Genomic DNA, 27003 nt, shown 5'->3' with positions numbered 1-27003 from the left:
ATCCGGTCAGAAGATGGTCGGGCCCTCGTGCTGCTTCAATAGTGGTAGTAAGCCCTTCTGTAGGCACTCCTTAAGGTAAACCTGCCCGTTTACCGTGCCGGTCATCACGAAGGGGGCGCTCCGCTTTCCGCAAGAGCAGATCGCTTGCCACACCATGTACTTTTTGGCAAACTTGGATAGTTTCTGCTTGCGAATCTCCTCCGGAACGCTGAATTTGTCCTCTGCGGAGAAGAACAACAGGCCCGACAGCTGACGAAAGTCCGCTTTGACGTAGGTTTCGTCGTCCATTACCAGGCAATGCGGCTTCGTCAGCATTTCGGTGTACAGCTTCCGGGCTCGCGTCTTCCCCACCATGTTTTGCCTTTCGTCGCGGTTAGGAGCCTTCTGAACCTTGTATGTTCGCAGGCCCTCCCGCTGCTTGGTCCGCTGGACGGATGAACTTGACAAATTCAGCCTATTGGCGACATCCCGAACTTCTCGGATCACGTCTAAACTGCTTAACTATGCGCTTGTGATCTTTTTCACTGACGGAGCATCCATTTTTGCCGTTCTTCACCTTCCGGTCGATGGTTAGGTTCTCGAAGTATCGTTTTAGTACTCTGCTGACCGTGGATTGAACGATTCCCAGCATCTTACCGATGTCCCGATGTGACAACTCCGGATTCTCGAAATGAGTGTGCAGGATTAATTCACGACGCTCTTTTTCGTTCGACGACATTTTTCCAAATTTACGAAAAATTGACAGTGAAGCATGGCCAACGTGATCTATACACTCTTATCTGATTATAAGCGAAAGCTGAAGATATAATTCCTAAAAATTAAATTTCTACAGCGTTTTTTCCATGATGCAATTTGATGTGACACAACCTTTATTCTCAATCATATCCATCCCCAACAGCTAGTTACTTTTGTACAAATCAACATCAACATCAACATCAACATCAATATACACTGCGTTTCACAACTATACAACCACTAATTTTTTCTGAGTTTCCAGAGGTATGTAAGAAGTCGATTGAATTGAAGTATATAGTGTAGGATATAACAACTTCCTTCATTTTAAAGACTGCCCATTTGAATTTGATTGTTGTGTTCAGGCGCGGAACATTCAAAAAACTGAAATTCCAGTGTTCCATAACTATAGAACCAGATGGGAAAACTCTCACTCATTTACAATATTAACGTCAATACCACATGAATTACAATAAATTTCTAATTCGTAGGTCATCGTTAGTTCTCAATCAGTTCAATAACCCATTCGGGGTGGTTTCGATCAAGCTATGCCATGTTGTAGTGTGTATCTCGTTCTACGCAGAGGATATTGCTCGATCAAGCTTTTCAAATCACTGATACTGCTTGTCTCTGCTGTATCTACTTTTCGTACGATCACTCTTCATAAGTTCTTGATAGGGTTTTGATCTGCTAAACAAGGTGACCAGTCCAGCATCTGAAGTCCCCATTCAATAGTCCATGCCTCGACTTTCCGGATGTTATGAATTGATGCCAAATTACCCAACTATAACATTGTTTTTGATGTAAAACAGCAGTAAATGGTTCTGAAATACTTCTGTTCATTCGTGTTGATGGTAAGCTACCTAACTCAGGCCTTTTCGAGAAAATTCTTCTCAAACCATAAAAATCTAATCCCAAAGTTGCGGGACCAAAACATAATGTGGAAGCTAATTCGATGCGTTTCACTGTTCCATAAACATCTATGATAAAAAAAAATCAACTTGAATAGAATTTCTTCATACTGGGAGGACTTATGGGCCGTGTCATGCAATTTTTCAACTCGTCACTCGTCACTCGTCAACAATGTGGGTAATTTGGCATCAATTCATAATATCCGGAAAGTCAAGGCATGGTTTATTGAATAGGGACTTCAGATTCTGGACTGGTCAGCTTATTTAACAAATCAGAACCCCATCAAGAACATATGAGGAGTGATTGTACGAATAGTAGATGCAGTTTACAAGCAGTATGAGTAATTTGAAGAGCTCAATATAGCAATATCCTCTGCGTAGAACGAGATACACACTACAACATGGCTCAGCATGGTCAAAACCGCCCGAATGGGTTATTTGAACTGATTGAGAACTAAAGATGACCTACGAATTAGAAACTTATTGTAATTCATATGAAATAGACGTTAATTTTGTAAATGAGTGAGAGTTTTTCCACCTGGTTCTATAGTTATGAAACACTGGAATTTTTGTTTTTTGAATGTTTGGCGCCTGAACACAACAATAAAGTTTAAATGGCCAGTGTTTCATAACTATAGAACCAGGTGGAAAAACTCTCACTCATTTACAAAATTAACGTCTATTTCATATGAATTACAATAAGTTTCTAATTATATTGTACACTATATACTTCAATTCAATCGAGTCCTTGCATATCTCTGGAAACTCAGAAAAAAATATTGGTTCTATAGTTGCGAAACGCAGTGTACCAGCTCATGTTCCTCTCAGCTAAACGCCAGATGGTTTGAAAGCATCATGCGAGCATTAATTTTCTTTCTCGTTTTTTTTCGAAAGTCTATCAAATTGTCGAAAATTCTTCCGAAGTCACTTCCGTTTGAACATTTGATATAGACTTAGGCAGATGTCTGATTTTGTAAGTTGATATTTTCATTTCAATAAAAGCTAAAATATTATGAAAAGTTGACCCAATCTCACCCCTTAGAGAGGGTGACAATGGGTCAAAGTAGTGAATATTACTTTCTATTAAGAATTGTGTTTAAAAATTAATTTTTCAATAATTTCAAGATGATTTAACAACATGTATTGCCTTGAATAATTATTTGAGTCACGAAAATAGTGTCAATCGACCTAGAAGTGCGATGGAAATGTTTATATACAACCATTCCATGTCAAACCGATTTAGTGGTTCTCAGATTTTTGTGAAAAATGGTAGTTTTGTTCTTTATCGCAATACATTAGACCTGTATTTTTCATCATTAGGGTAATCATTTCCATTTTAGGGTTGCCCAAAAAATATTTTTTTCCCATTTTTTCCAAAAAATTACTTTTTTAAATTCATAACTTTTAAACTACAAGGGGGGTCGGTATATCGGTCGAATTAGAACCACCTTCCCCTAAACCGAGAAATAAAAATTCGATATGCATTCACTGATTTTCATTTGATCAACTAAATTAATGTTGAAGAAATGATGCTGTTTTAGTTTATGGTTATGCATAAAAACCCGAGAAGCCATCAACATTTCAATTCATTTTTGAAGGGAAACCTATGAAAAGATGGTGCGAATTAGCTGAAACTCTATTAACTTGCATTGTACTTTTCCTAAGTATACCTAAGAAACAATTACGTCCCTGAACTAATCTCGCGATATGGCGGTTTATCCATCCTAACATATATTGGATACGTGACGGTGATTTGCAGTGCAGTTCGTTTCGGAGAATGACGATCTTCGAAGATCCGGGTTTTCGTTCCTAAAAATTCATTTCCGTTATGTGCATTCCCGACGGAAACTCAAACCTGATTCAATCTGACCATCCAAGATCGCGTCCATACGAAAATCCCCGCCTTCGGAGCGTCAGGTGGTTAGTCCACAGATTCGCATCATCAGCTTTACGGTGAAAGCTCACCTGTGGATTCACGAAAACAGAGAGTGATGTTCCGTGAGACATGAGTTCCGCTTGTATCTCACTTGGCTGCAAAGCGGTAGAATGATAACCATGCATGCAACAAGAAAACCGGCTTTCACACTTTTTGTCATCAGAGTCTCGTTCTGGGGGGGTGAATATGACTCTCCGTCCGGTGTGCTTAATTGAGAATATCGTAGCTATAACATCGTCAGTCTTCAGTTCGAAACCGAGCGCTACGGGTGGGGAAACGATCGGTTTGTGATGGTTAAAAATTGATAAGTTTATTTGTAAGTTTGCGGAAAAACTAAAAACGTGTACCAACAGAAGCGGGATTCATTCCCTGTCCTGCGGACGAAGTGATAAAAAAGTACTCCTGGTGATAGTGCTCCTCAACAACCTAAGAAATATGGAGATTTGTTACATAATTTTGGGTAAATTATTTTTGGTAGTATCTGTACTGATAAGCATGAAGCGTCAAACCTATGAAAATGGAAAGCTTTGGAAATAGTATACCTAATGCTTGAGATTGGAAACAGAACAGGAATTCTTTGATAAACATTATTTCTGCGCCCAGACATTAGCCATGGAGAAAATTGATTTGAGATTGTATCGCTTGCATTTTTGTTCTACGCGCAACGTCCAGAACATATCGAACGAAATCTCGTTTTGTTTTATTTGCTCATGCTCGCAAATAAAAGATACATTTACTGAGAATTCTCCTAAACAAATCAAAACCAGACGACCCGTTGCTAGATCCGATTTACACAGGATATATAATATATTGTTTAGGATCAGTATATAAATGTCGTCGGAAGTCCAGCCCAAGATAGGTTTCGTTTGGTGCTTGTGTCTGAGTGCGGATGGGTCGCCATCAAGAGCATCGCGGTTCTGTTTTATAGTAGCGTATGTAAACACACGCAGGTTTTCGCGTCAGCGATACCAGTTTACGTTGCTGTGGGAATTCCGATCGTTTGATTCTCGCAAACCGGTCAAACATGTGCTTGCGGTTTAAGCTCTAGAAAATTTATAGCTCCATAGCTTGCTGGCAAAACCAGCCGGTTATTATGCTTCTAGTTAGGGATGAGTCAACGGCTAGATTTGGAGGGGAACCTAGAAATTTGAGCATTTCGTTGAACTTGAAAGCAGTAAATGTATTTGTAAAATCATTAGAATTTTCAAAATTCCGAGCACACTGATCGATTTTGTGTTAAGAGAAAGAAAACAATATTTGATTATTCTGTTTACTTTCAGCCATTTGTCTGGCGGCGTCTTCGGTGCTGAGCGAAACCAGTCTACAAGTTAAAAACCGTCAAATTTGGAACAATTTCTGCTCGCCGCAAGTTTTGAACATTGATTGTAGGTATCTCTCGCTTCGGCAGCATCGATTAATACTTTGTAACTAACACTTTCCTTCGATAGCTTCCAGGCCGTTGCAGGCTTTCATGCCAATATGCTTCGCCTTTGCCCGCAACAATGCTCGTTCCTGCTGCGATATTGTGGCACAGACGATTCGCGTTCACCCTACCATGGAACTGTGTCCATCCGATTCCGGATATTTATATAACGTCGCAGGCTGCGGAGTAGGCTTATCCGGTCGAGGTTCGTTGACTGATGATGGCGTAACTGAATCCAGCGATTTCCGCTTTCCTTCCGAATCTACGCCAGTGAAGCCATCCGCCAGTGGGACTGCATATGAGCTTGTTTTCTCAAATAATCCTGGCAATAATATTCGTGTAATGGTTGCAGATGCACGACCGCAGGACAAAACCGCATCGTTCACGAGAAAACCAGCGACACCAACCAGTGACGATGATGATGATGAATATGAACAAGAAGTGCCACCGATAGTGACAAATACACCCGGTTATCGAGCCATGAATTTTGCGTTGAGATTGTTTCAGGTATGTATCGATATAACGGGGTGATAAAATAACACTCATCAGTTTACATTTATAACGTAGAATCTAGATCGTACCGCTCACAGTAACTCGGTCATTAGTCCACTATTGCCCCAACAATTGCTTTCAAACCTTATTGACGTATCAAGCCCAAAAGCACATCATCAACTGCAGAGTGCTATACAGCTGTACCCAGAACAGTTGGATGTTCTGCAGAGAGCTCTTCAGAAAGCTTCTAGATCTACGGTCAACACAATTGAGACCGCCGCCGTAAACTTTGTTGCCAAGCACGTTCGGATGAACAAAACATACGAGGATCTCGTAAAACTTCGCAATGTGGACGTTCTCCGCGTGGATTTCTCGCAACCAAGCCAAACCGCTCGAAAAGCCAATGATTGGATATCGGAGAAGACACACCGGCTAATCAACGAGATCATTACTCCTGGTATGTAATAATCGTGATGTTTCGTTCATCAATGAATGTAATAAATGTTACAACTGTAGGGTCCATCACTGGTGACACACGACTGCTGCTCGCAAACTCAATCTTCTTCAAGGGAAAGTGGAAGTACAGTTTCATCCAAACCGAACCAGGAAACTTTGAATCTTCGCCGGGAATCGTTCGTCCGGTGAACAGAATGTTCCAGCTGAACAAACTGCGCTACGGAAAACTGAGCTTCCCCGATGGTAACGGTCTCCGCTGGGTGGAACTTCCTTACGAAGGAGAGTCCCTTTCCATGTTGATATTCCTGCCAACCAAGCGCCATCAGTTGGAAGCTTCGCTCCGTCAGTTGCAAACCGATGATCTAGCCAAAGTGATGGCTCAGATTCAACAGTCCTATATTAACACTAAGGTTGACCTACATCTGCCACGGTTCACACTGACGGACTCCGTCTCGCTGATACCAGCTCTGCAGCGGTTGGGAGTAGATTCGATTTTCCACGATCAGGAGGCTCTACCGCATCTTATCAACGAGCCAACCGTGGTTTCCGACATCACTCAACGGTCGTATCTCAGTGTGGATGAACAAGGAACAAAGGCCACCTCTGTGGCATCGTTGTCGATAGTTACACTCAGCATTACCCCTCAGTATCGTGACGTTCAGTTCGACGTGGACGAGCCGTTCTTGGTCATGATCGTTGACAAGCAGGAGCGGTATCCCATATTCATCGGACAAATTTATGAGCCTCACGAATGAGTCAATTTGTGCCATTTTTAGAAATAGAGATGGGAATAAACGTAAAAATAAATAATGAAAATCCTCATTCAGCAATCTGCTTCCTGAAAATTCAATCCTAATCCAATAAATCCACGAGTCACCACATTGTCGACGCATCTGCATAATACCTTAAAAAATTTTCTAGCTATAGAATTTTCTTTTCTCGCTCATAGGGTATGTGGACAGCAACTTTATATCGAACGCTTAAAACCCGATAAAATGTATCTTGTAAAGCCTCAATAGGACGTTATATCTCATCCACTATTTTGTTTGGGGATTTCAGGGTGCAGCCGGATTTTTTGACGTAGGACTACGTCTAACAGGAAGATATGAAAATCTAAACACTAAACATGTAGGAAATAATGAATGATTTCGCTTGAATAATCGTTTGAAACTCAATCATTCGTCAATATGTCGTGAAGATGTTTGCATCAATTGATGAACAATATTTCTACGCATCTATCACAATAAATACAATTTTCTGTTGAGATGAACAATTGAATAATTGTAATGTGCCAGGCAATATCGGAACGGGCTAAATCCCACGTTTTGATTGGCCCGATTTGTATTCCTCAAATTGAACCGACCAAAAGGAACCACTAGAGTAACAGCAAAGTACAATTAGAATAGGGTAAATGATCTTGGTTTGTCCGATTTAGGGTGTTTTCACGCAACTAGTGACTGCAAATCGATTTTTCTTCATGAAAATCATATGTAATCAAGATGAGTTTGAGTTTGTTGAAAAGCGACAAGTCTCTAGTTGCTAATAGTACCACAAGGCGTTGAAATTATTCAAATTTTCATTATGATCAAATTATGATCATGATTTGTCCACCTCTGATCATGGTTTGTCCAAAAACGATCATGGTTTGTCCGGTTTTAGAAATCACCATTTTTGAATGAAAGCATTTCGAATTTTCAAGAAAATGTTGCATTTCTCATTGCTTGACTGCAGGTATATTGATCCATTCATAATTAAGGCTTTTTCAGAATATTGCCTTTTCTTGGGCATTTTAAAAGTGTTCACCTCAACACACTCAACACAGAGGAACTTTATTTCTGCTATGCGCGAAGGACATCACAAACAAACTGCAGCGCGCCAAGCGGTTGCCATAGAAATCATGTGGGCGAAACAACATTAGTGAATCGGACAACTCATGATCAGAATTGAGGTCATCGAAATGCGTTAATTACATGGTTTAGCATGTAAATCTGATACAAATGGTGTACAAGCATGATGATTACAATATTTGTAAGTGTTTTAAGCCAGAAAAGGTCTGAATACGTGCCAAATAATCATCTGGTGATTGATTAAAAGTTAGCTCAAATGAGGGGCGCATTGACACCAATGAAACTACTGTAAATCATGAAAAAGACAATTTTATTTATATATTCTTAAACATTCGAATACCAGATTGAACCCAGGTGCGCTGAATTAGAACATTCAAAAAAGTGGATAAACTATGATCATATTTTCGACTGGACAAACCAAAATCATTTACCTTACTACTGCAAAAACAAACATAGCTCCGAACATCCATTGTGCGTATCATTCACGTAATGTCATGGAGGTGGTGATGGTATAGATGTAGAATCGCCTGTGGTTTCATTCAATGTGACTGGAAGAGTAATGAATCCACGAATCAATCATCTTCAACTGCTTCCATACAACCATATCGATTTTCAGGGCCTTGGTGGCCCCATTCAGTGAAGAGTTATTCCAATGCAATTCAAAGCACATCACATTGCACCGGATGGGAAGAAGGTATTTTCCAGCAGTGAGAGCTGTGTTCTTTGGCTGAATACTATTGGTGAAAATTTGTTCAAACTGCGATTGCCATAGTCACCGCCGCCATAACACAATCGATTTCGGATTGTTTGTTCTCGTTCTGCGAAAGTCGCTGCGTAGTATAGTTTGTGGATTTTTCCTATAGGATTGATGTTTTTGGGAGCACTGGAGATGTAATTTTGCTAAGAGATACTGAAAAATTACTTGGATATTCAATAAGTTTAGTGTTTCAGTTTCATTCTAGGCAGCGAACAATAGGGAAAGATGATACTGAGCCAACCTCTCTTGGATTTCGGTAATAGCGCTACCTATCGAATTTTTAGTAATGTCGAATGAAAGGTTTCCCAACGCCATAAATTAGTTTGTATGTTGTTGTCTTTCCTGCTCCCTTCATTCCAGCGTTTTGTGTTTTCAATGATTCAAAAAAGGAAAAAAAAAATTTATTAGTTGAATACTTCTTTGTTATTTCACACGTTCACTCAGGTGCTTACCATCAATGTCTCGCACAAGTCTGGCTCATCGGGTAGCGCTCACTACCGGTGGAACGTATTTGATTGTGCTATTAGATGCCTTTAGTTAACCCCCGAGCGTAGTCGGCGACGTAAACATTCTAAAGCATGTATTTGCGTTTATGTTTATGAGTGCATCTGCATGTACCCGTGCGTTGAACGTCGAGGGTTGAGCATTGAGAGTTAATAAGTAATATGGGGAATTTGTAATTTTTCATCTTCTCGCTGAACATTTTTCAATTTTTTAAAAGTTTATACTTCTAGAATGTCAATTTTGAGCACGATATGATTTTTTTTATTTTTTTCGGTGATTTTTGACATCAATAATTATATTGGTCAAAGATATTGTGTGGAATTTTGTGTTGCGAACGAAATTTCTTGTGTCGAAGCGTTGAGAATGTTGCAGAATACACATGGTGACTTAACTATATCGAAAACACGGCTGTATGTATGGTATATGGCATTCAAATTCAACCGAAAAGAGATGAACACATCAACAAAAAGACATTGACAAAATAAAAGGAATTGTGCTCGGAAATTCTCATTTAAGTTTGAGGGGGCTAGCCCGTGAATTAAATATCTCAACAAGACTTTTCAGTGTCAAAGGAGCTTCAAAAATTTCATCGCAATCGAGTGGCTTAAGAACAATGCTTGAACAATCAAACTCTGATCTCACGTTTTTTCAACGCATAATTACTGGAGACGAGACATAGGTGTACGAGTATGACAGGTAAACGAGTCAACAATAATTATCATGCTCCTCTGCAAACGAGTCGAAATCGAAAAAGCCGCGTCAAAGTCGATCAAAAGTGAAAGTAATGCGGTTGCTGTTTTCTTCGATATTCGTGGTGTTGTCCATTCGGAATCACTTCCGAATGGCTAAACGGGCAAAAAAAAATATTACCTTAACAGCATTGAAGACATAAAAACGAATTTTCTGCTTGAACTGAAGGCAATTCTTGAATACAGCTATAGAAAGTGTTTCAATGACTGGATTGTTCATTGGAAAAAATGTTTGCTCTAGAAGGTGCCTACAAATACAAATACAAATTTAGACGATAAATAAAGCATTTTCTTTAAATTTAATTTTACACGAATGCTCGGTATATATTTGACAGAATGTATTGCGGGGGCATTCAACAAATTTTCGCATAGTGATGGGGCAAGCGTGAAAAAATTTAGTAGATCTTGAAACACAGAAGTGATCGCAATTATTTTTTTACGCTATGCGGAGTTGAATTGAAGTCATCCGTCACCATAATCAAGTCTCGTCGAGTCTTCGGAAATTCCGTCATAAGAAATTCCTGAATCATCAGTAAAGTCCAGCAATTTTTCGCTGAGTTTGTTGCGAACAAAGGTCAGGTCAGGTCAGGTTGTGTAAATGAACCCTCAATAAAAATACGTCCAATATAATAAGACAATTTTTTCATCGCTCCACTATTTAGTTGCCTGTATCAACCATGCACCAGCACTCTTTATGGTTTCCAGATAGTTTTGAAACCAAACCATGTCACATACATAGCAAGAATGATCGAATTCGGTCCTGAGAAATGGCTTCTTGAACTCATAGTGAGCAGGATCGAAGTTGAGGCATTGTTGCATCATAAAGCGACCGAAAAACTGAGGATTTACCGTAGCAAAGATGCGCTATTTATAACCTAACAAAAGAGCTCGGACACGATGATAGATGATGAATAGCTGTGATTAGAGTATGGTACTTAGGTACAAAACTGTACCAAAAACGGTACTAAATGATACAAGAACTGCACATTGTTTTTGACGTAGGACTACGTGTTTCAGTAAGGGTGCCAAATCAGAAAATAGGTCATGCTTTTATGAAATACAGTTAACGTTAATAACTATTTGAGCTACAAACGAATTTTGATAATTTACATACTTATACGGTAGAAATAAGCCAATCACGTTTTGAAATCACAGTCTCAATCCAGCTAGCGAGCAGACAACATTCATTCCTATAGTACACATATAGCTCGATACAAGAATGGAAAGAATGGAAGAAATTGCAAACAGTAGTGCAATTGTTGTATCATGTTGCATCACGCATACGCTCTACAAATCGCCAACCTTGAAGAAGAGGAGCTTACTATATCAAAGTGATCAACGACAAAAAAGGTTCAAAAGCAAAAACGCCTGCCATCATAAAACGAAGTAAAGGCAAAATTATTCACCCAAAGTACAAAATCATTGCCGGGACGACGTTTGTGGTCGATATGTTCCGGTACAGTGGATGTGTCACGGATTTCCATGTAGATCATTGCATTGGATTACAGTTTTGATTGACAACATCACCGACAACAGCTCGTTCAACACGTTGAGTGCCACGGTTTTATAGCGACTCTAAGGAAAATTTTAAACGTATTTGGGCCATCGTTTCTTATCGTAGTGGAAGGTATTTTTGTTCGAGAGGGAATGCTTATAAGCTTATTTGCTTATGTTAGTTATCTTTATTATCATATTCTATACTGTCAGTCACCGGTGACTAACGTGGCAGTCAACGTGTTAATGGTGAGAAGCGTAGTGAAGGCATTCATAAATGTGAGCGAAGGGTTACCTGTTACTGGATTTGAATCTGAGAGAATTGAATGGTCTTTTCTCAACTATTTTTTTTCAGTTTCTCTGGTGAAACCATGTTTCTTTTTCAGCTATCAAACGGGACAAATCTGAAATCTGAAATCTGAACTGTTTCTAAAAAGTATCTGTATCATGTATCTGAAATTTTGGAATACGGACATACACTGATACAATGTCATGATTAGATACAATGTATCTTTCGAGGAAGTACGCTTTAAAATCCCAGTAGAAAACATTACTGTTGCATGTACTGAGAACCGATCCCACCTCAAGCGGAATATAGGAGCAAAGTGTTTGTAGTTTGTGGTGGTATCTGGTATATCTGAATGGGAAGGAGAAAATCTGGTGCGATATGGCAGAGCAGTTCAATCGCAAAGTGTGGACAACCGATTCGGTTCGGATTTTCTGTTGCCGTTCTGTGAAAGGTACTGCAGAGTATAACTTGTGGAATATTTCTTCGGAGAATAATTTTTGGGAGCATGGGAGATGTAGTGTCGGTAAGAGATACTGATACTACTTCGATATTTAATAAGTTTAGTGTTTCAGTGTTTCAGTGACAACGAGTAATGAACAATACATGCTAATATTTAGAGTTAAATTGATAATTTACTCAATTTAGCTATTTATTACTTCGTAAATCGTTCGCACCTTTCAGTGCACACACACATTCATTTTCCCTTGTCAGTGCTACCAAATATTCGTACTAAAACGAATTCTATGATGTTTATTTCGATCGTGTCTTGAAACCCACCATTCTAATATATTTTTGGGCTTATTTGGTGCTTGATTTAGATGGCTGTGTTTGTAGGAGAGTACCTTAGACACGCTCTAAGATCTGTGCGATTTTAGAGCACTTTCAGGACTTTCTGTTCAAATTCGTTGGTATTCCAACAAATTAGTAGGTTTTACATTAGAAACATTCTGTTTAGGACCTACTGTGGAAGATCATTCAGTTTTCCGATAAAATAAATGGTGTTTTAGATGAAAAATTTCAAATTTTCAATTTTTCCTTTGTAAGGTTTATTGCCACCCACAAAAATATTATATAATTTTCTTGCTACATTAGGAATATTGTTTCAATATATGTCTTACTCGAAAACTTATTTTTAATTGCTACATTGTTCCGTTTTATGTTACGCGGCAATAAATATCGCCTCCAACATTTTTGGGGTTAACGGGTTAACTATATTGCCACCATTTTTTTCAACTGATGCAATAGTTTATTTCTGATCGAAGAGAATTATATGTGTAAGAATTATGTTTTAATGATGTTTTAGTGGATTCTTTGTCTAGTTTCCACAGCCTTAAAAGAGGTTTTAACCCTTTTGCGGTCGTATTGAATTTGGGCATGGGTGTCATACTGGTCGGATTTTTCTTCCTTGAAAAAGCAGTGATACATGCAAGATTAAGAAAAATAAACAACTACTTCAATAAAATGTGAACCAGTAGTTACTCAAATAATGATATCTGCGTATCCGAAATGATCAAAACTTTTCACTTTAGATGAACAAAGATTTTGTCGCTTGAGACACTTATGCGATTATTAAAATTATTCAATTCAAATAACATGAGACATTTATGTAAACAGTAGTTCTGAACTTATGAACAATCTTTTCCATCACACCAAAGTGTTACAATGGCTAAATTCTGCTGCTATGATTTTGTCCCACATTCCTATGCACTCAACGCACTGTGCGTTGTCTTGTGTGGGTGACTACTTTGTTTGATACTGGGCACCGTTATCTATTACTCATAGGAGCACCTTATTGATTCGTGAACAGCTTCACTAGGCATCGAGCTTCTTTTAGGAAAAGCATAAAATGATACTTTTCTGAGTAAAATATAAGATTAGCATGGTTTCTTGTTGTGGTGGCTGAGATCAGACAAACGACCACAAAGAGTTAATGGAAGGCATAGTCCTACGCCGACCATTCACTTTTCGAAGCTTGTCGGAGCAAAACCAAACTTCAGCTAACGCTTGCAACCAGAAAATGATTCCATGGCGCATCGGCCAAATATTCGGTTCTCGGGGCGCAGTATTGAATCAGTATGTGCACACACTTCGAAAACTCGTGCTAGTGTAAACATTCGAACATTATTCGCTTATAGACTACAGCTTCCACGGTCAATCTCACAGTGATCCAGTGATCAGTCTCGCGATCGGTTTGTCTCGCGAAGTTGTACTCCACACACTCACGCTCTCTCGGAGGAAGGATCATTGCCGCTTAGAATATCTTCGCGATCAAATATGAAATTATTAATAGTTTTAAATGGTAAGAATTGGATGCATTAGAGTTATACGGTCATGCAAGCAATCGATCGCATCGTGGATGAAATGAAATGCGCAACGAACATACAGTGGCAGTGCAGTGCGAAAAATTCTAATAATTGGATGATTGGGAATAACCGCGATTCGTTAGTGTTCGAGTGTTATCAAAAGTGTCTTTCAGTGACCTTTTACGGCAAGAATTACCCACACTATCATAGTGGAGGCAAAACAAAACAGCCGCAAATCGTCGCAACGGTTGGGAATCCCCAACAGGTCAAGTTAAATAAATAAAATGGCATATTATGTCCCATCTCGGCTTTTGATAGTGCTAACGAAAGCTGTTTAGCTAATTTGTTTTAAGAAACAGGAGGGGGAAAATTTTCACCAAATTAGAGAATAATTTGTGTGTTTTTTCTCATAATTCCCGCGGTTCATTCACAATATTGGAATTTTGAAATTGCGAGACGGGTTTTTGTGACATTCATTTCCGGTTTCCAAGATTGCTCGACATTTCATCATGTGACACAAGAGTGCATTAATTGTTAATCTACATAAATGTTGTTTCAATAGGTATTTATGAGGTTCCTTCAAAGTTTGCCCGACGGAACCGATACATTTCGTTGGTTTTCACAAACGAAATTATGAAAACTGTGATGGCTCGTGGTTCGCGATATACATTGGAATATGATTTTTAATATTGCAAATTAATTATTTTGATAATCCCTTAACTTGACTTTAGTGGAGAAATCGACCCAAGGGTCGCTTGGAGATCAAGATGAAAAAAAACATTCGTTTTTTGCCAGCGAACACTATTTGAATTTTGGATAATCACTCATACACTTGCTCCCGTGGGAATTGACATGTTGATTATCTATAACATTGTAATCGGCTTATACAGACTGTGATCGGTGGACTGATTTGTATGTTCATCGCTTTGCAGTCATTTCCGCTTGTCTACAGTTGTGTGGGCAAATATTCAGCTCTAGAAACTTGTTTGAACCAGTCTTGCAATTTTTTTTTTTTTTTGCACAGCCGGGCAGTTTTTTCGAGCTTCGTGGAAATTGACTTTGCAGATTTGGCACAGCAGTGACTGAATTACAATTTTTTACAATGGTAATTAACCAAATGAATCATTTAGATCAATAATACTAAATGCATTTGAAATTCTGTTCATAAGGTCAGAATACACAGACGAACTGTGAGGAACGAGATATAAATTTTAATATGCCGCAGCATGATTGAAAGCACGATGAATAGATTGTTTAGAAATTATACATTTGTTGTAAATCATGCGAGATTGATGTTAATTTTGCAAGGAAATTATAAATTTTCAACTCCTCTTTTGGAACACCGCAATTTCGGTTTTCGAAATGCATCGCTCCTGACAAAACAACGAATTTGGTGGTCAGAATGATCCGAAAAATTCAATAATCAAATTCTGAAGGTAGGCTACAATAACAACTACTTCGCCATTCGGGATTACTTTTTTGCGATCCACGGAGCAAATGAACAGAATAGATACCGCCCAAGGACTCCTTCCCTTTTTTGGTTCAGTAGATCAAATCTCGTTAGTTATAAGAATGCCCTTTCCAAGAAACCTCGGTCTTCGCAGAATTAGTGTACTGCATTGACACAGTGAATGTTCCGAACTTTCAGTTTCGAAATTACAGAAACGAAAATTATAATCTGTCAGTTTTCTGATTTTTTTTAAGGTGATACCTGCTCGCACAGTATTCGGCCAACAGACCGGTCAACGTACTCAAATCTGTCTTTTTGAAGTTGGGTAGGCTTCATGTTTTTCTGTTACAAGGTGTAATGAATAATTTTTCATTCTTTCTTTATTTATTTTTCTTGTAACGTAAGACAATTATCTTTCTTAATGTTACAATGTGGATGGTTGCTTATTCATTGCTACTATTTATTGCTCTCTTAAATTTTTTCTTCTCGTCTATTGCAAGCTCGACAGGAGACTCCTTTTGAAAGTTACCTTAGAATTGATTAATTTAATGGCAGTTGGTAGACTATTCCAATTAACAATGCCTCTGACGAAAAATGATTGACCGTTGCAGAAGGACCTGTGCTGAGGAATTTTGAAACTATTTTTTCCGTGTGCTTCTCAGAAGCTCGAGTTTTTCAAACAGATAATCAGGAACCTTGGACTTAATAATTCGGAACAAAGTTATACATGATCTGTACTTGTAAAAGTGAGTAAAATTACATCCGATTAGGCTCTTTTGTAAGTGAGAAACATGTGAATATCTAGATAAATTATAGACATAGCGAACACAAGCATTTAGAGCAACACGCACGCAGTTTATCGAGAGACCTACTCAAAGCATTGTTATAAATGAAATCTCGCGTAACTTTCGAAAAGGTCCCAAGTAACAAATGTAAACAAATCGAGTTAATAGATGCACACTATTAGTTCTCAATCATTGAATGCATTGCAAAAACAATCGTTCAAGTATCTATCCTTTTCACCTTTTTATCACCGATACAAAAAATGTCCAATGTACAGATGCGAATTTTGAGCACTTGACTGTTACTTCGGACGCCACTTTCCTCTGACGCTCGATACGTCCGGTGTAACAAAGCAATCAAAACAACACGAAGTCGTACTTTGGTCATTTTGAGTTTTTGTTATTTTCGGGTGTTGATATCGTTTTTAGTGCAACTCAACGAGCGATAACAATAATGATCTGCCTTTAGCACGAAGTGCAAATATTTGGATCGTTGTTCAGTAGTTGTTTTCAAATTCTCATCGTGCAACGTAATTTGTCCATGTACAAAGCGGTCAGTCAAAACGTCCAATGTAACATTTCTCGCTCGGAGGCTTCAATTTCAAATTAAAATCACATAACAACAGTTACGATAGCTTTTTTAGAGTTATTATAGGCTGTTAGTGGTAAAAGTAGTGATAAGATCGATTCCTTTTGAAACAATTCGCGGACCAATGTTCCGGTCTTCATCTTCATTTTTCTCGAGTTGATGTGAGTGTTACATAGGACCTTTTCAAAAGTTACGCGAGAAATCACCATATATGAAATGAGATAAGGGTAGCGCTTTGAATAACTTTGTTTTTGTTTGCGTGTCACAATGTTTCGTTGTCAAGCTTAAGCGTTTTAGTGAAACATAGATTTTTGAGCATTGAGAATTGATATGCTCATCCCACTCTAGGTTACTTCTAAAAACTATTCCTAGATCATTCACGCGATCTACAAATGAAACCAAAGAAAACCCTCAATATAAATGCGGGGAGGATTGGTGGTACTTTCAGCTTAGATAATAGCAAGGCCTTGGTTTAGCTGGGATTTATGTGCAATAGATTGCTTCGAGACCAAAACATTATATTTCGAAGGTCATGATTAAGTCTATCACCAATATCTCACAACTTAGTGTTTCTATCTGTACTAATATAAATCTGTACATCATCAGCAAAAAAGGTATATTGAGCAAAAATCGAGCACAGAAGGTATATCGTTTATGATCAGGGAAAAGAGGAGGGGTCCCAGAACCGATCCTTGAGGAACGCCTGATAGAATCGATTGAAAAATAGACAACACACCATTGTTGAAAACCGCTTGACTCCTATTGCTTAAGTAACTCCTTATGAGTTTTGTACTTGAGTTTGAAAATCCATAAAGCGTTACTAGTTTATTGACAAGTTTACTATGGACAACACGATCAAACACTTTGATCAAATCTATTAAAAGCAAGATAGTCACACCATTTTTATCCACTGTTTTTGCTATATCGTCGTGTACTTTGGATTGCCTATTTGTTGATAGAGCTCTGCAGTTGGCTTCAATCATCGATATTTCCCATGTTTTGAGCTCTGGTTACAGGCACCGACGATTTAAGTTGAAGCTCCGAATCTTGCTAACAGATCGGCTTTTTTTAACATCGCTAGAAGCAGCTAATTGTTTTACGGATTGAATAAATTCACAAACTAGCTTTGACTGACATGTGCATTAAAATATTAAGAGCTGCTTGGCTATTTGAGAAGATACAGATGTTGACATACCTGTATTTTCTGTTGTATTTTCTAGAAGAAGAAAAATATTGGTGCATGTAGCATGTATTTCTGCTTAAAAAACTGTAGACCATAGCTCCATCGGAATTGACATATCGATTCCTGTTGTAGTAATCCCAGCTCCTGTAGATTGACCAATTTCAGACCCATCGGTATAAAATCCTGAACGAGTTTTAGGATCACACTCTTCCCATTCGCTGCGATTGAATTCAATCACTTTGAAGTGAACATTGAAGTTAATTTTGTTTCCATCCATTCTCATGCTTACTAACGGGTGTTAAATAAAAAATGAGAATTTTTTCAATACCTTTCAGTACCTCAAATAAAGAGTGTAAAATTTTCTTTCTCCAAGAAAATTGCTCTTTGGGCTCCCTAGAAACAGTAGGCGTGTTTGGTTTTGCTAGTTTGAATTTAGTCAAAGCAAAGATGGCGTCGAAACAGCATGTGCTCCGGAGTACACGGAGGAGCAGATTGAAACGGTTAAATCACAGTGTCGGTGGATGACCAAAAATACCGCGGGACGTCTTTCGTTCTGGACGACGAAAGCTATTTTCCGCTGTCCAAAACGCATATTCCAGGAAATGATAATTACTACTCCAGCGACAAATCATCCACACCGCCTGACGTGAAATACAAGTTCAAGCACAAGTTTGAAAAAAGGTTAAGTTGTACATCGCCATTTCCGACCGGGGCATTTCAAAGCCTTGGTTTAAGCCGAGTGGTCTGGCAATCAACCAACAAATCTATCGAGAAGAGTGCCTCGATAAAATCCTGCTGCCGTTCCTGAACGAGCATCACGCGGATGGGAAGTACGTTTTCTGGCCGGACAAGACGTCTTCCCATTACGCCAAGAAGACGCTGGCGTATCTTGAGGAGAAAAAGATACCGTTCGTGCCGAAAGATCGTAACCCAACAAACTTGCCCCAGTGCCGTCCAATAGAGGATGGATTTTTTTGGCTCACTCAGTGCCCTAGTGTATAAAAACAATTGGAGGGCCAAGGGCACGAAGCAACTGACTACAAGAATTTGGAATTGTATCCGGAAAATGGACGTAAGTGCCGTACAACGTTCTTGTGAGAGCATCGCGACAAAGTTGCGACGAACAGCAGACCACGGCCCTTTCTCAAACATTCACTGACATTTTTTTGAAGAAAATACATTATGTTATTAATAAAAAATACTGAAATCGATGAAAAAAAAAATTTTTTTTATATGTGATTGAAAAAATTCTCATTTTTTATTTAACACCCGTTATAATGTTCAATTCAGGATTCTTTCAGGATTTGTAAATGTCCTGTGAGGTCTCCTTCTAGAAAATGTTTTGCACGTTGTTTTTCCGCTTCAAGTTGCACATATTGGCGCAAGAGTGAAATGTAGGGTAGGGCGGGGCTAGTTGGTCATTTTTGAAAAAATTTGGTTATAACTTTGTAGTACGAAGTATTATGTTAGAATGTTATGTACCACAGTGAAGCTTACCTTTTACCCTTTCAATGAAAAACAACCAGATTCATTTATTTGACATTTTTATTTTCCATTTAACGTCTCTATATTCAAGAATAAATTCACCAACCAACCCCACGCACTGGGTAAGTTGGTCAATATATAGGGCATGTCTATCATATAAAAGACATGTTATTTTTGATCAAATAATAAGTGTTTTTCCATTAGAGGTTTCCTTCATTGTTAATTAATCAATTAAATCAAAACAAAAACAGTTAACGAATATCATATTGTCGAGTAAAAACACAAATTGATGAAAATTTCAAATTCTCATTTTTTTTCTATCTGAAAACTACATAGAAGTCTTCAAAAGTCTGACTCGGCTTAGAATAGTAGCTTCCGGCTTTTTAATCGATAGCGTGGAATTCCGTTGTTGGAAATTAGTCAGGCAATCTTTCCAGCCATTTCGACTCTCTTTCACTTTGGGGCGCACAGCCGGTTTCTTGTAGAGAGGGGCAAACCGTTCATGAACTGTTCAAAAGAACTAGTTCACCAAAAAGAGTGAACGAACGGTCGTTCTTTTTTACTGGGCAACACTTCACATGAACTACTTACCCAGTTCAGAACGAACTGTGTACGAAGACCGCTGGCTGAACGGTGTATATAAAATCATAGTTTGATTTTCTATTCTGCTAAGATGTTATTAACAAAATCGGAAATATAATTATTGCTAACAAGCAGCATTTTATGAATGAAAAGAGCAGTCCTACATAACATCTCACATTATTTTATACATGCTTTGGTATATCCCTCTAATGTACGAAAGAGTGAGTGAACTGCTCAAAAGAACTTGTTCACTCAAGTGAACGGTGAGCCACTGAACAGTTCATTAAAGTGAACCATTTTACCCATCTCTAGTTTCTTGCTTGCATTTGTTTTGACATTTGTAGCGTTAGCCCCAAAGTATGTTGAAAAAACCTCCAGGTATGCTACATTAATCGATGCATTATTGTGAGTTCTGATATTCAATGTTAACGTTTATTATATTTAATGAAAATTTTACAGCAAAAAATACAATTATGACAATTATATTGCAAGTGGTTTGTGCGGTGGTTGGTATCAGGTTGTCTCGTTTCAAATACACTGGGTATAGCGATAAAACACATGCTTTCTATATTTGTTCTTAGCATGCGTAATGAAACGCGGTATACCTGAAAATTTTATATGCGTTGTTCTCAAACCTGACTGGAACCAAAAGCAAAAGGGTCTGTTCGTTTATACTGCTGAAAAGCATGAGTTGATGATGAGTTCAGACCAACTAGCCCCGCTGTTGTGTAACCAACTAGCTCCTCTATATACAAAAAAATATTCATGATAATTCAATAAAAATAATTTTCATAGCGATTTCCATTAATATTTAGAACTAATACATACAGTAATCCTTTGTTTTACGTTAGGACCGATTTTTTTTCGTGATTTTTAACCATTTTCAGAACAAATTTTATAATGCGCAAATAATGAATGATTTTTGGAAAAATCGGCACAATGTTCGTATTTTTTAACCTACTTAATGAAAAGTTTTTCCAATTTCTTTATTTTATTGCATCAGAAATTCGCTTTTTTTCATTCACATATCGCTAATTTTTTGGACGCCCAGATTTCAAAACATTGTCACTGATCTACTTACCCCTATGACCAACTAGCTCGGCCCTACCCTATAAAAGAGCATCTAGGGCTTTAGATGGTGCGCTGAACATTGCTCCAATTACTGATTAGCACGTCAGACGTTGTAGTTCACGAGTTCACGAGCACACTCTCGAATCATATGTTAGTCTGGGTCTCACTATTGCCGAGTGAACCCAGTGAATCATTCTCGGTTTTAGTCCCCATTTTTTCCCGAATTTACTACTACAAGTCCAGAGCGCAGTCTGGCTTTAGGTATCGGATACTCTTGTTGGTCGTTCCAATTTAGCTTTGGGTCAATATTTGGTCCGTTTTGAAAGCTTCAATTGTACACATCCCAATCCTTGAGATGGAATTTTATACTTTCTTCTTCTGGTAAATGTAATTATGACTGTATTTAAGAATTAACACTATGTTCTTCCAAGTTGCACCATTTGAGTGTATAGTTAAGGGTTGTTTGCATTCTATTGGAAGTTGAAGAGGTGGGGGTAAAACGGACATGTTAAGAAGAACTTCAATTATATCTTTGGAAACTCATGTTTCCCAAAACTTTGATACAGTTCCTTGCAATTCAATATACTGTTTTTCTACCTAATTGGCCAAATATTTTACAAAAAAGGGGTTTTCAATGTTTTTCACTAAAATTAAAACAAACCGAAAAGTACAAATTTTTTTTTCGATGCGGGTATAATGGACATGTAGTGGGGGTAATATGGACAGGTATGTAATGTATGAAGCGTAGAGGTTTATCGATCGCGAGAGGAATAATTTAATTCAGCCATGGTCTGAACTCATCACGAATGTCCGTTGAATGATGACAAAATCGAATTAATCCACCTAGAAGTGATATCGTGCTTTTCAGCAGTATAAACAGATCCTCGACTATTTTGTTTTTGGTTCCAGTCAGCTTCTAAACAGTCTACATTTGGCGATTAGATTTTCATTTATAGACGCAGGGCATTTCTTAGGAATATATCTGCACAGTTCATCTCACTCCAGTGGCAACTGCCCGTTTTACCCCACTAGTACAACTATTGAAATAATTTATATTTTTCCGCTCAAAAATATTTTTTTTCCGTACATACCTCATATCGCCTCTCTGTTAACTCACAATCCGAAATATAACCATCAGCGAATTGAATTTTGATATTAAACCACTCAAAATGTTTAATATGTAGCTAAAATTACATCCTCACGCGGATTCATGTATGATTTTCGGTTTTTGTTTCCCTTTTTAACTTTTGATTAGTATTCATTGCCATAGGGTGGCTTAACCCATTTTAGGCCAAGTGTTCGAAAAATCGAACAGCAACTTTGATAGTTTTTCATGTCTTTGGAGAGGAACCATATGGTAATGTTTTTGCACCAAAATATAGCTTAATTTATTAGCTACCACTTATATCGATTTCATTCAATTTTGAGTAACTTTATTGAATAATAAATTCAATTTAAAGCAAGTATGTTTGGAAGGTGTTTTCAATTTCAATTAAAAACCCCAATAAAATACAAAAATATGTGAAGTTCTCTACAGTATTGCTTTGATAAAAGAACATACATTGTGATATAGAGCGAAAATCATTCGATTGAGCCGCATACAGGAAAATAACAGTCAGGGAAATTGAGTGTTCGAAAAATCGAACGTTGGCCATAACGAACTTTTTTTTTCTGCTGAATCAACATCAACACATCTAACCTCCGCTGCGCATTTTTATTTGTTTGCTTTAGAAGACGGAAGCTTTTCATTTATTCTTGCATTTTCAGTCAGTGAATGTTTGCAAATATCGATTAATTGCAGATATTATTAGAAATCTGTATGATTTTTTGTCCGTAACAACCTTTGGTGATGGCGGCCCGTAGAATTTCTTTTGCGGGAGAGCTGGAGGAAATGATCAGTACGTGTAACGAGGATTCTAATGAGATTGTTTGTGTGAATATTCTTCCGCCGGTCCGAAAAATAACCTCCCAACCCTCTATGCCATTGTTTTTTTAGCAGTACTCTGGTATTTTGCAGGTTTTTGAAAATGTTCGATTTTTTCGGGAAATGGATAATTGGAGAGGCTAGTTTTTAAGCATTGACATTTCTCCACAGTTAACAATAAAAATAACAGCATATGCTTTCGTTTGAAAGAAAAAGCCTGTCAGTAATAAGGTAAAATTACATGAAATAAGAAATTCGACATCTCACCTTAGGTGGATTAATTTGAATTTATACTTAGAGACCTCCATTCTCCTGTTCTTGTTCTTCCGGGAATCCAAAATTGATGCACTTATGAATACCGTATATTTGCTAATTGAAGTGACTTTTAGTTCGCAGTATGTTTGTACTTGCAAAAAAAAAAAGTGCGGGTTTCGGCCAATATTCGATTTTTTGAACAGTCATTTCCCGGAAAATGGAAGATGGTAAAAAAATTATTCTTGAACATTGGAGTTCCTTTAGTGTTAATAATCGAAAGTACAACAATGGCTTTCGTCAAAAAAAATATTTTTACAGCTTGGTCGTTAATGGGTTAAATATTATAGAATATCATGTAGAAGGTGTACAGTAGGATAGCGAGCGGATAATCAGGGTCCTACTGTAGTAAACTCACATTTATCCTATACTTAAATGATTATGTCTTCAGCGAATTCAATGACTTCGTATCCTAAATTAACTGGGCTATTAAGAAACTCATCGACAACTAGGAACCAAATCAAAGGAGATAGAATTCCTCCTTGAGGACAACCCCTTGTTGATTTCGTAGTTAGTGTAGATTCTCCTAATTTAGCTGTTATTAGTCGATAGGTTAGCATAGCATGTATCCAGTTGGAGATGCATATATCGAACCACATTCATTAGCTCTATCTATAGAATTGTGGGATGCATTGTCAAATGCTCCCCCAATATAAAGTAAAGCTGTAAGTGAGATTTATATGGCGTCAAAAGACTTCTCTATTTTTGAAATTAACGTGTGAAGCGCTTTTTTGTAACAGCACTGGATAGATCCCATCTGGGCCTGGAGATTTAAGGGCTTTAAGGAATTCACTGTCAATTCAACCCTTGAATTCGTAAAGTCCGACCTGGCCATTTCTTTAGCTCTAATCTTGTCACTGATTGGACAGGATTGAGCTGTATTGAAGACTTGTGTGGGTTCAGAAGTCATTTGGACTGAGCCTGGGAAGTGCGTATCCATCATGATACTCCTGGGAATCGGTTGTATATTGTTTTTTCAGACTATCAAGTCCATCGGTATGATCCTTTGAAAGGGCTCTATGAAGTGTTGCTTAAAGTTTTTTCTAAAAGATTTACGGATTTCTTTGTTATATTCTGTTAGACAGTTTTTGTAATCTGTCCAATCAGAAGTAATTTTTGCTTTTGTCGATGAGATATCCAGACAGTTTTTTTTCAAGTTTTTTTCGTTGTACCAAGCAAGCACCTTTGCTTGAAGTTTTTTGCTTCAGTAGACAGTTTTCTTGATAGGTGGATTTAATATTGGAAGAAATAATTTCCACCGATAACAAAATTTTCTCCTAAAGTTTGAGATGATAAGTATACCAATTTGTTTTTCTTGGATCTCTGAATTGTTCAATCAAAAGATGGCCAGAATTATAATTGAACATTATATGTTTAAATATGATAAGAGTTTCATCATTTGACAATGCCAGTTATTTATCACATCTGATGGTTTAGAACTGAAAAAAAGAACTTCTTTTCTGATGGAATTATCAAATTGCTGCTCGTGGTGCAGTTTGTGTGCTATCATAGAGAAGCTTATATTTTTGTGTAGAAATTCCTCGAACCCCAACATTATTGAACTAAGGCTCTTGAGTAAGAGCCACATCCAGAGTTTCGCGAGTGAACCTTCTGCATAGGATACTGCTTGCTCCATTGGCGTGATGAAGGTTTTTTCTAAATAAACTTTATTCTATCCACCATTTTGAACGTCTCCATTATTCAGGGAGAGTCTACCGGAACCCGAAAAGCATGTGAGGATTGTTCATATGAGTCCTACGAGTTACACGATAAAGAAGGTCAGCCACATCGGTGATCCACTTAATGCAGTAAGGGCGGAAAATACTGTGGAAGGCGCCTTGGTACTCCACAGGCTCCGTTATCGGCAGGGTATTTACCTTCGTCCGCACTGAAGCTAGTAAAGGGAGAGGGGGAATCCCCAATCATCTATCTTGCCTTTGAATTTACGCAGTGATGTTTGCGCGAATTTTCTTTTTCCGAATAATTTGTTCGAAAACAATACGGATAATTAAAAAAACATATTTACAGCATTCCTCACAATTGCGGTGGCACACCGCGCACGTTATTCGAAACCGGCTACTGAAGCTGGTGGATTTCGCGATGAACGAAACTGCGCAAGTCGTGCTAGCGCCAACGTTTCCGACAAATGGGAATGTCTCTGTCAGCAACTCAACTATGAGCGAGCTACCTGCGAGTCGGATGTGTTCTTTGTTCTGGAAAACAATCCGAGCATAAAACTCTGCACCGACCAACAAAGCTATTACTTCGGTGCCAACCAGAAGTGCCACTACGAAACTCAGTGGGAATCTTCTAACGACCCCGCCGGAAAGGCTATGAACTTCGCGCTCGATCTGTTCCGCACGGGAGATCCGAAGAACCCCAACGAGAACTACATTGTTAGTCCTCTGTCGCCGCAGATTTTGCTTGCGCAGTTGACCGATGGTTGCTCAGAACCAGCGCGGGTCGAATTGATCAAGACGTTGAAGCTGAACAGCGCCGAGGCGAACGCTTTGGTTGGAAATCTCGTGGATGCGGCTAATAAGGATTCCAACCTCAACAAGCTCGACATTGCTTCTGTTTATTTCAAATCGATTCACTTGAATTTGACGGAAAAATTCAACGCTGCCCGGAAGGAAAATAGAATCAAGATACAGGATGTGGATTTCTCCGATACGCAACAAGCGGTGCACACAGTCAACGATTGGGCCAACCATGCAACGCGAGGAAGCATTCCGGAAGTTGTGACGGAACGTATGTAGATAATTTAAACATTGGTGCACATCATGTCGTAAATCTTTTCTTTGTTGTAGAAAATCTGGACCCGGAAATATCGATACTGCTACTGAATGCCATATACTTCAAGGGAACCTGGCAGTACAAGTTCAATGAGACCGACACCAATAAGCACGGGACGTTCGAAGTGACTAAAGATCAGAGGATGCCTGTGCAAATGATGTCACAGTCTAATCGGTTGCGTTTCGGTGAGATCAACCTAGATCAGTACCCGGACCATGAAACCAACGGTTTGCGTTGGATCGAGCTGCCGTACGATGGCGATGAACTGTCGATGATTCTGCTCCTGCCGAAGACTCGTCATCAGCTAGACGAAAATCTCCAGCAGATAAAATCCTCTCACCTGCAGGATATTTTCCAGGTTCTGCGTCGGAATCATAAACCCATCCAGATAAATGTGAAACTACCCAAGTTCACCATAAAAAATTCGATATCCCTCGTGGAGCCATTGAAAAAGGTAACTAACATACGATTAACTTTTGCAATGTGGTAAAACTTATTTTATTTTCTCCCCGACTTGCAGCTTGGCGTAAAACGAATCTTCGAAGACGACACCGCTCTGTCCGGATTGTCCAAATCTCCAACCAAGGTGGGGGACGTAAAGCAGGACGCGTTCCTAAGTGTAGACGAGAAGGGAACGACGGCGGCCGCTGTTACCAAAGTCACCATCATCCCACTGAGCCTGAACGCTTTCGAAGATATGACGTTCTACTGTGATGAGCCTTTCATGGTGATGGTTGTTGACAAGACGAAGGAAATTCCGCTGTTCATGGCGAAGGTTCGACAGCCGCTCAAGACTAAAAAGGCGAATAGAACATAGTGCATCATACTGATTATACGGTTCAGTGATTATTATACTCAAAACCAGACGTTGAATATAACGAGTAATAAATAGAAACGGCGAAGATTGTTTTAGAAAGTTTGTACATTCATGATTGT

At 38.5% G+C, this 27003-nt stretch overlaps 1 protein-coding gene across 1 annotated transcript; it reads left to right on the top strand.

Annotated features, from left to right (window-relative positions):
• Positions 1–3818: 3818 nt before the first annotated feature.
• LOC129774277 (uncharacterized) lies at positions 3819–26983 on the top strand. The gene is made up of 8 exons (XM_055777993.1): positions 3819–4039; positions 4860–4964; positions 5028–5509; positions 5570–5951; positions 6011–6703; positions 25300–26022; positions 26082–26521; positions 26588–26983. Exons 1-8 carry the CDS (start codon positions 4015–4017, stop codon positions 26882–26884), a joined length of 3147 nt encoding a protein of 1048 aa, XP_055633968.1. The 5' UTR covers positions 3819–4014; the 3' UTR covers positions 26885–26983.
• The last annotated feature ends 20 nt before the right edge of the window (positions 26984–27003 follow it).

Source organism: Toxorhynchites rutilus, chromosome 3 (assembly GCF_029784135.1).
Source record: "Toxorhynchites rutilus septentrionalis strain SRP chromosome 3, ASM2978413v1, whole genome shotgun sequence".
Taxonomy (NCBI): Eukaryota; Metazoa; Arthropoda; class Insecta; order Diptera; family Culicidae; genus Toxorhynchites; species Toxorhynchites rutilus.
The sequence above is the reverse complement of the archived record's forward strand: the minus strand, read 5'-3'. Positions and strand labels throughout refer to the sequence as shown.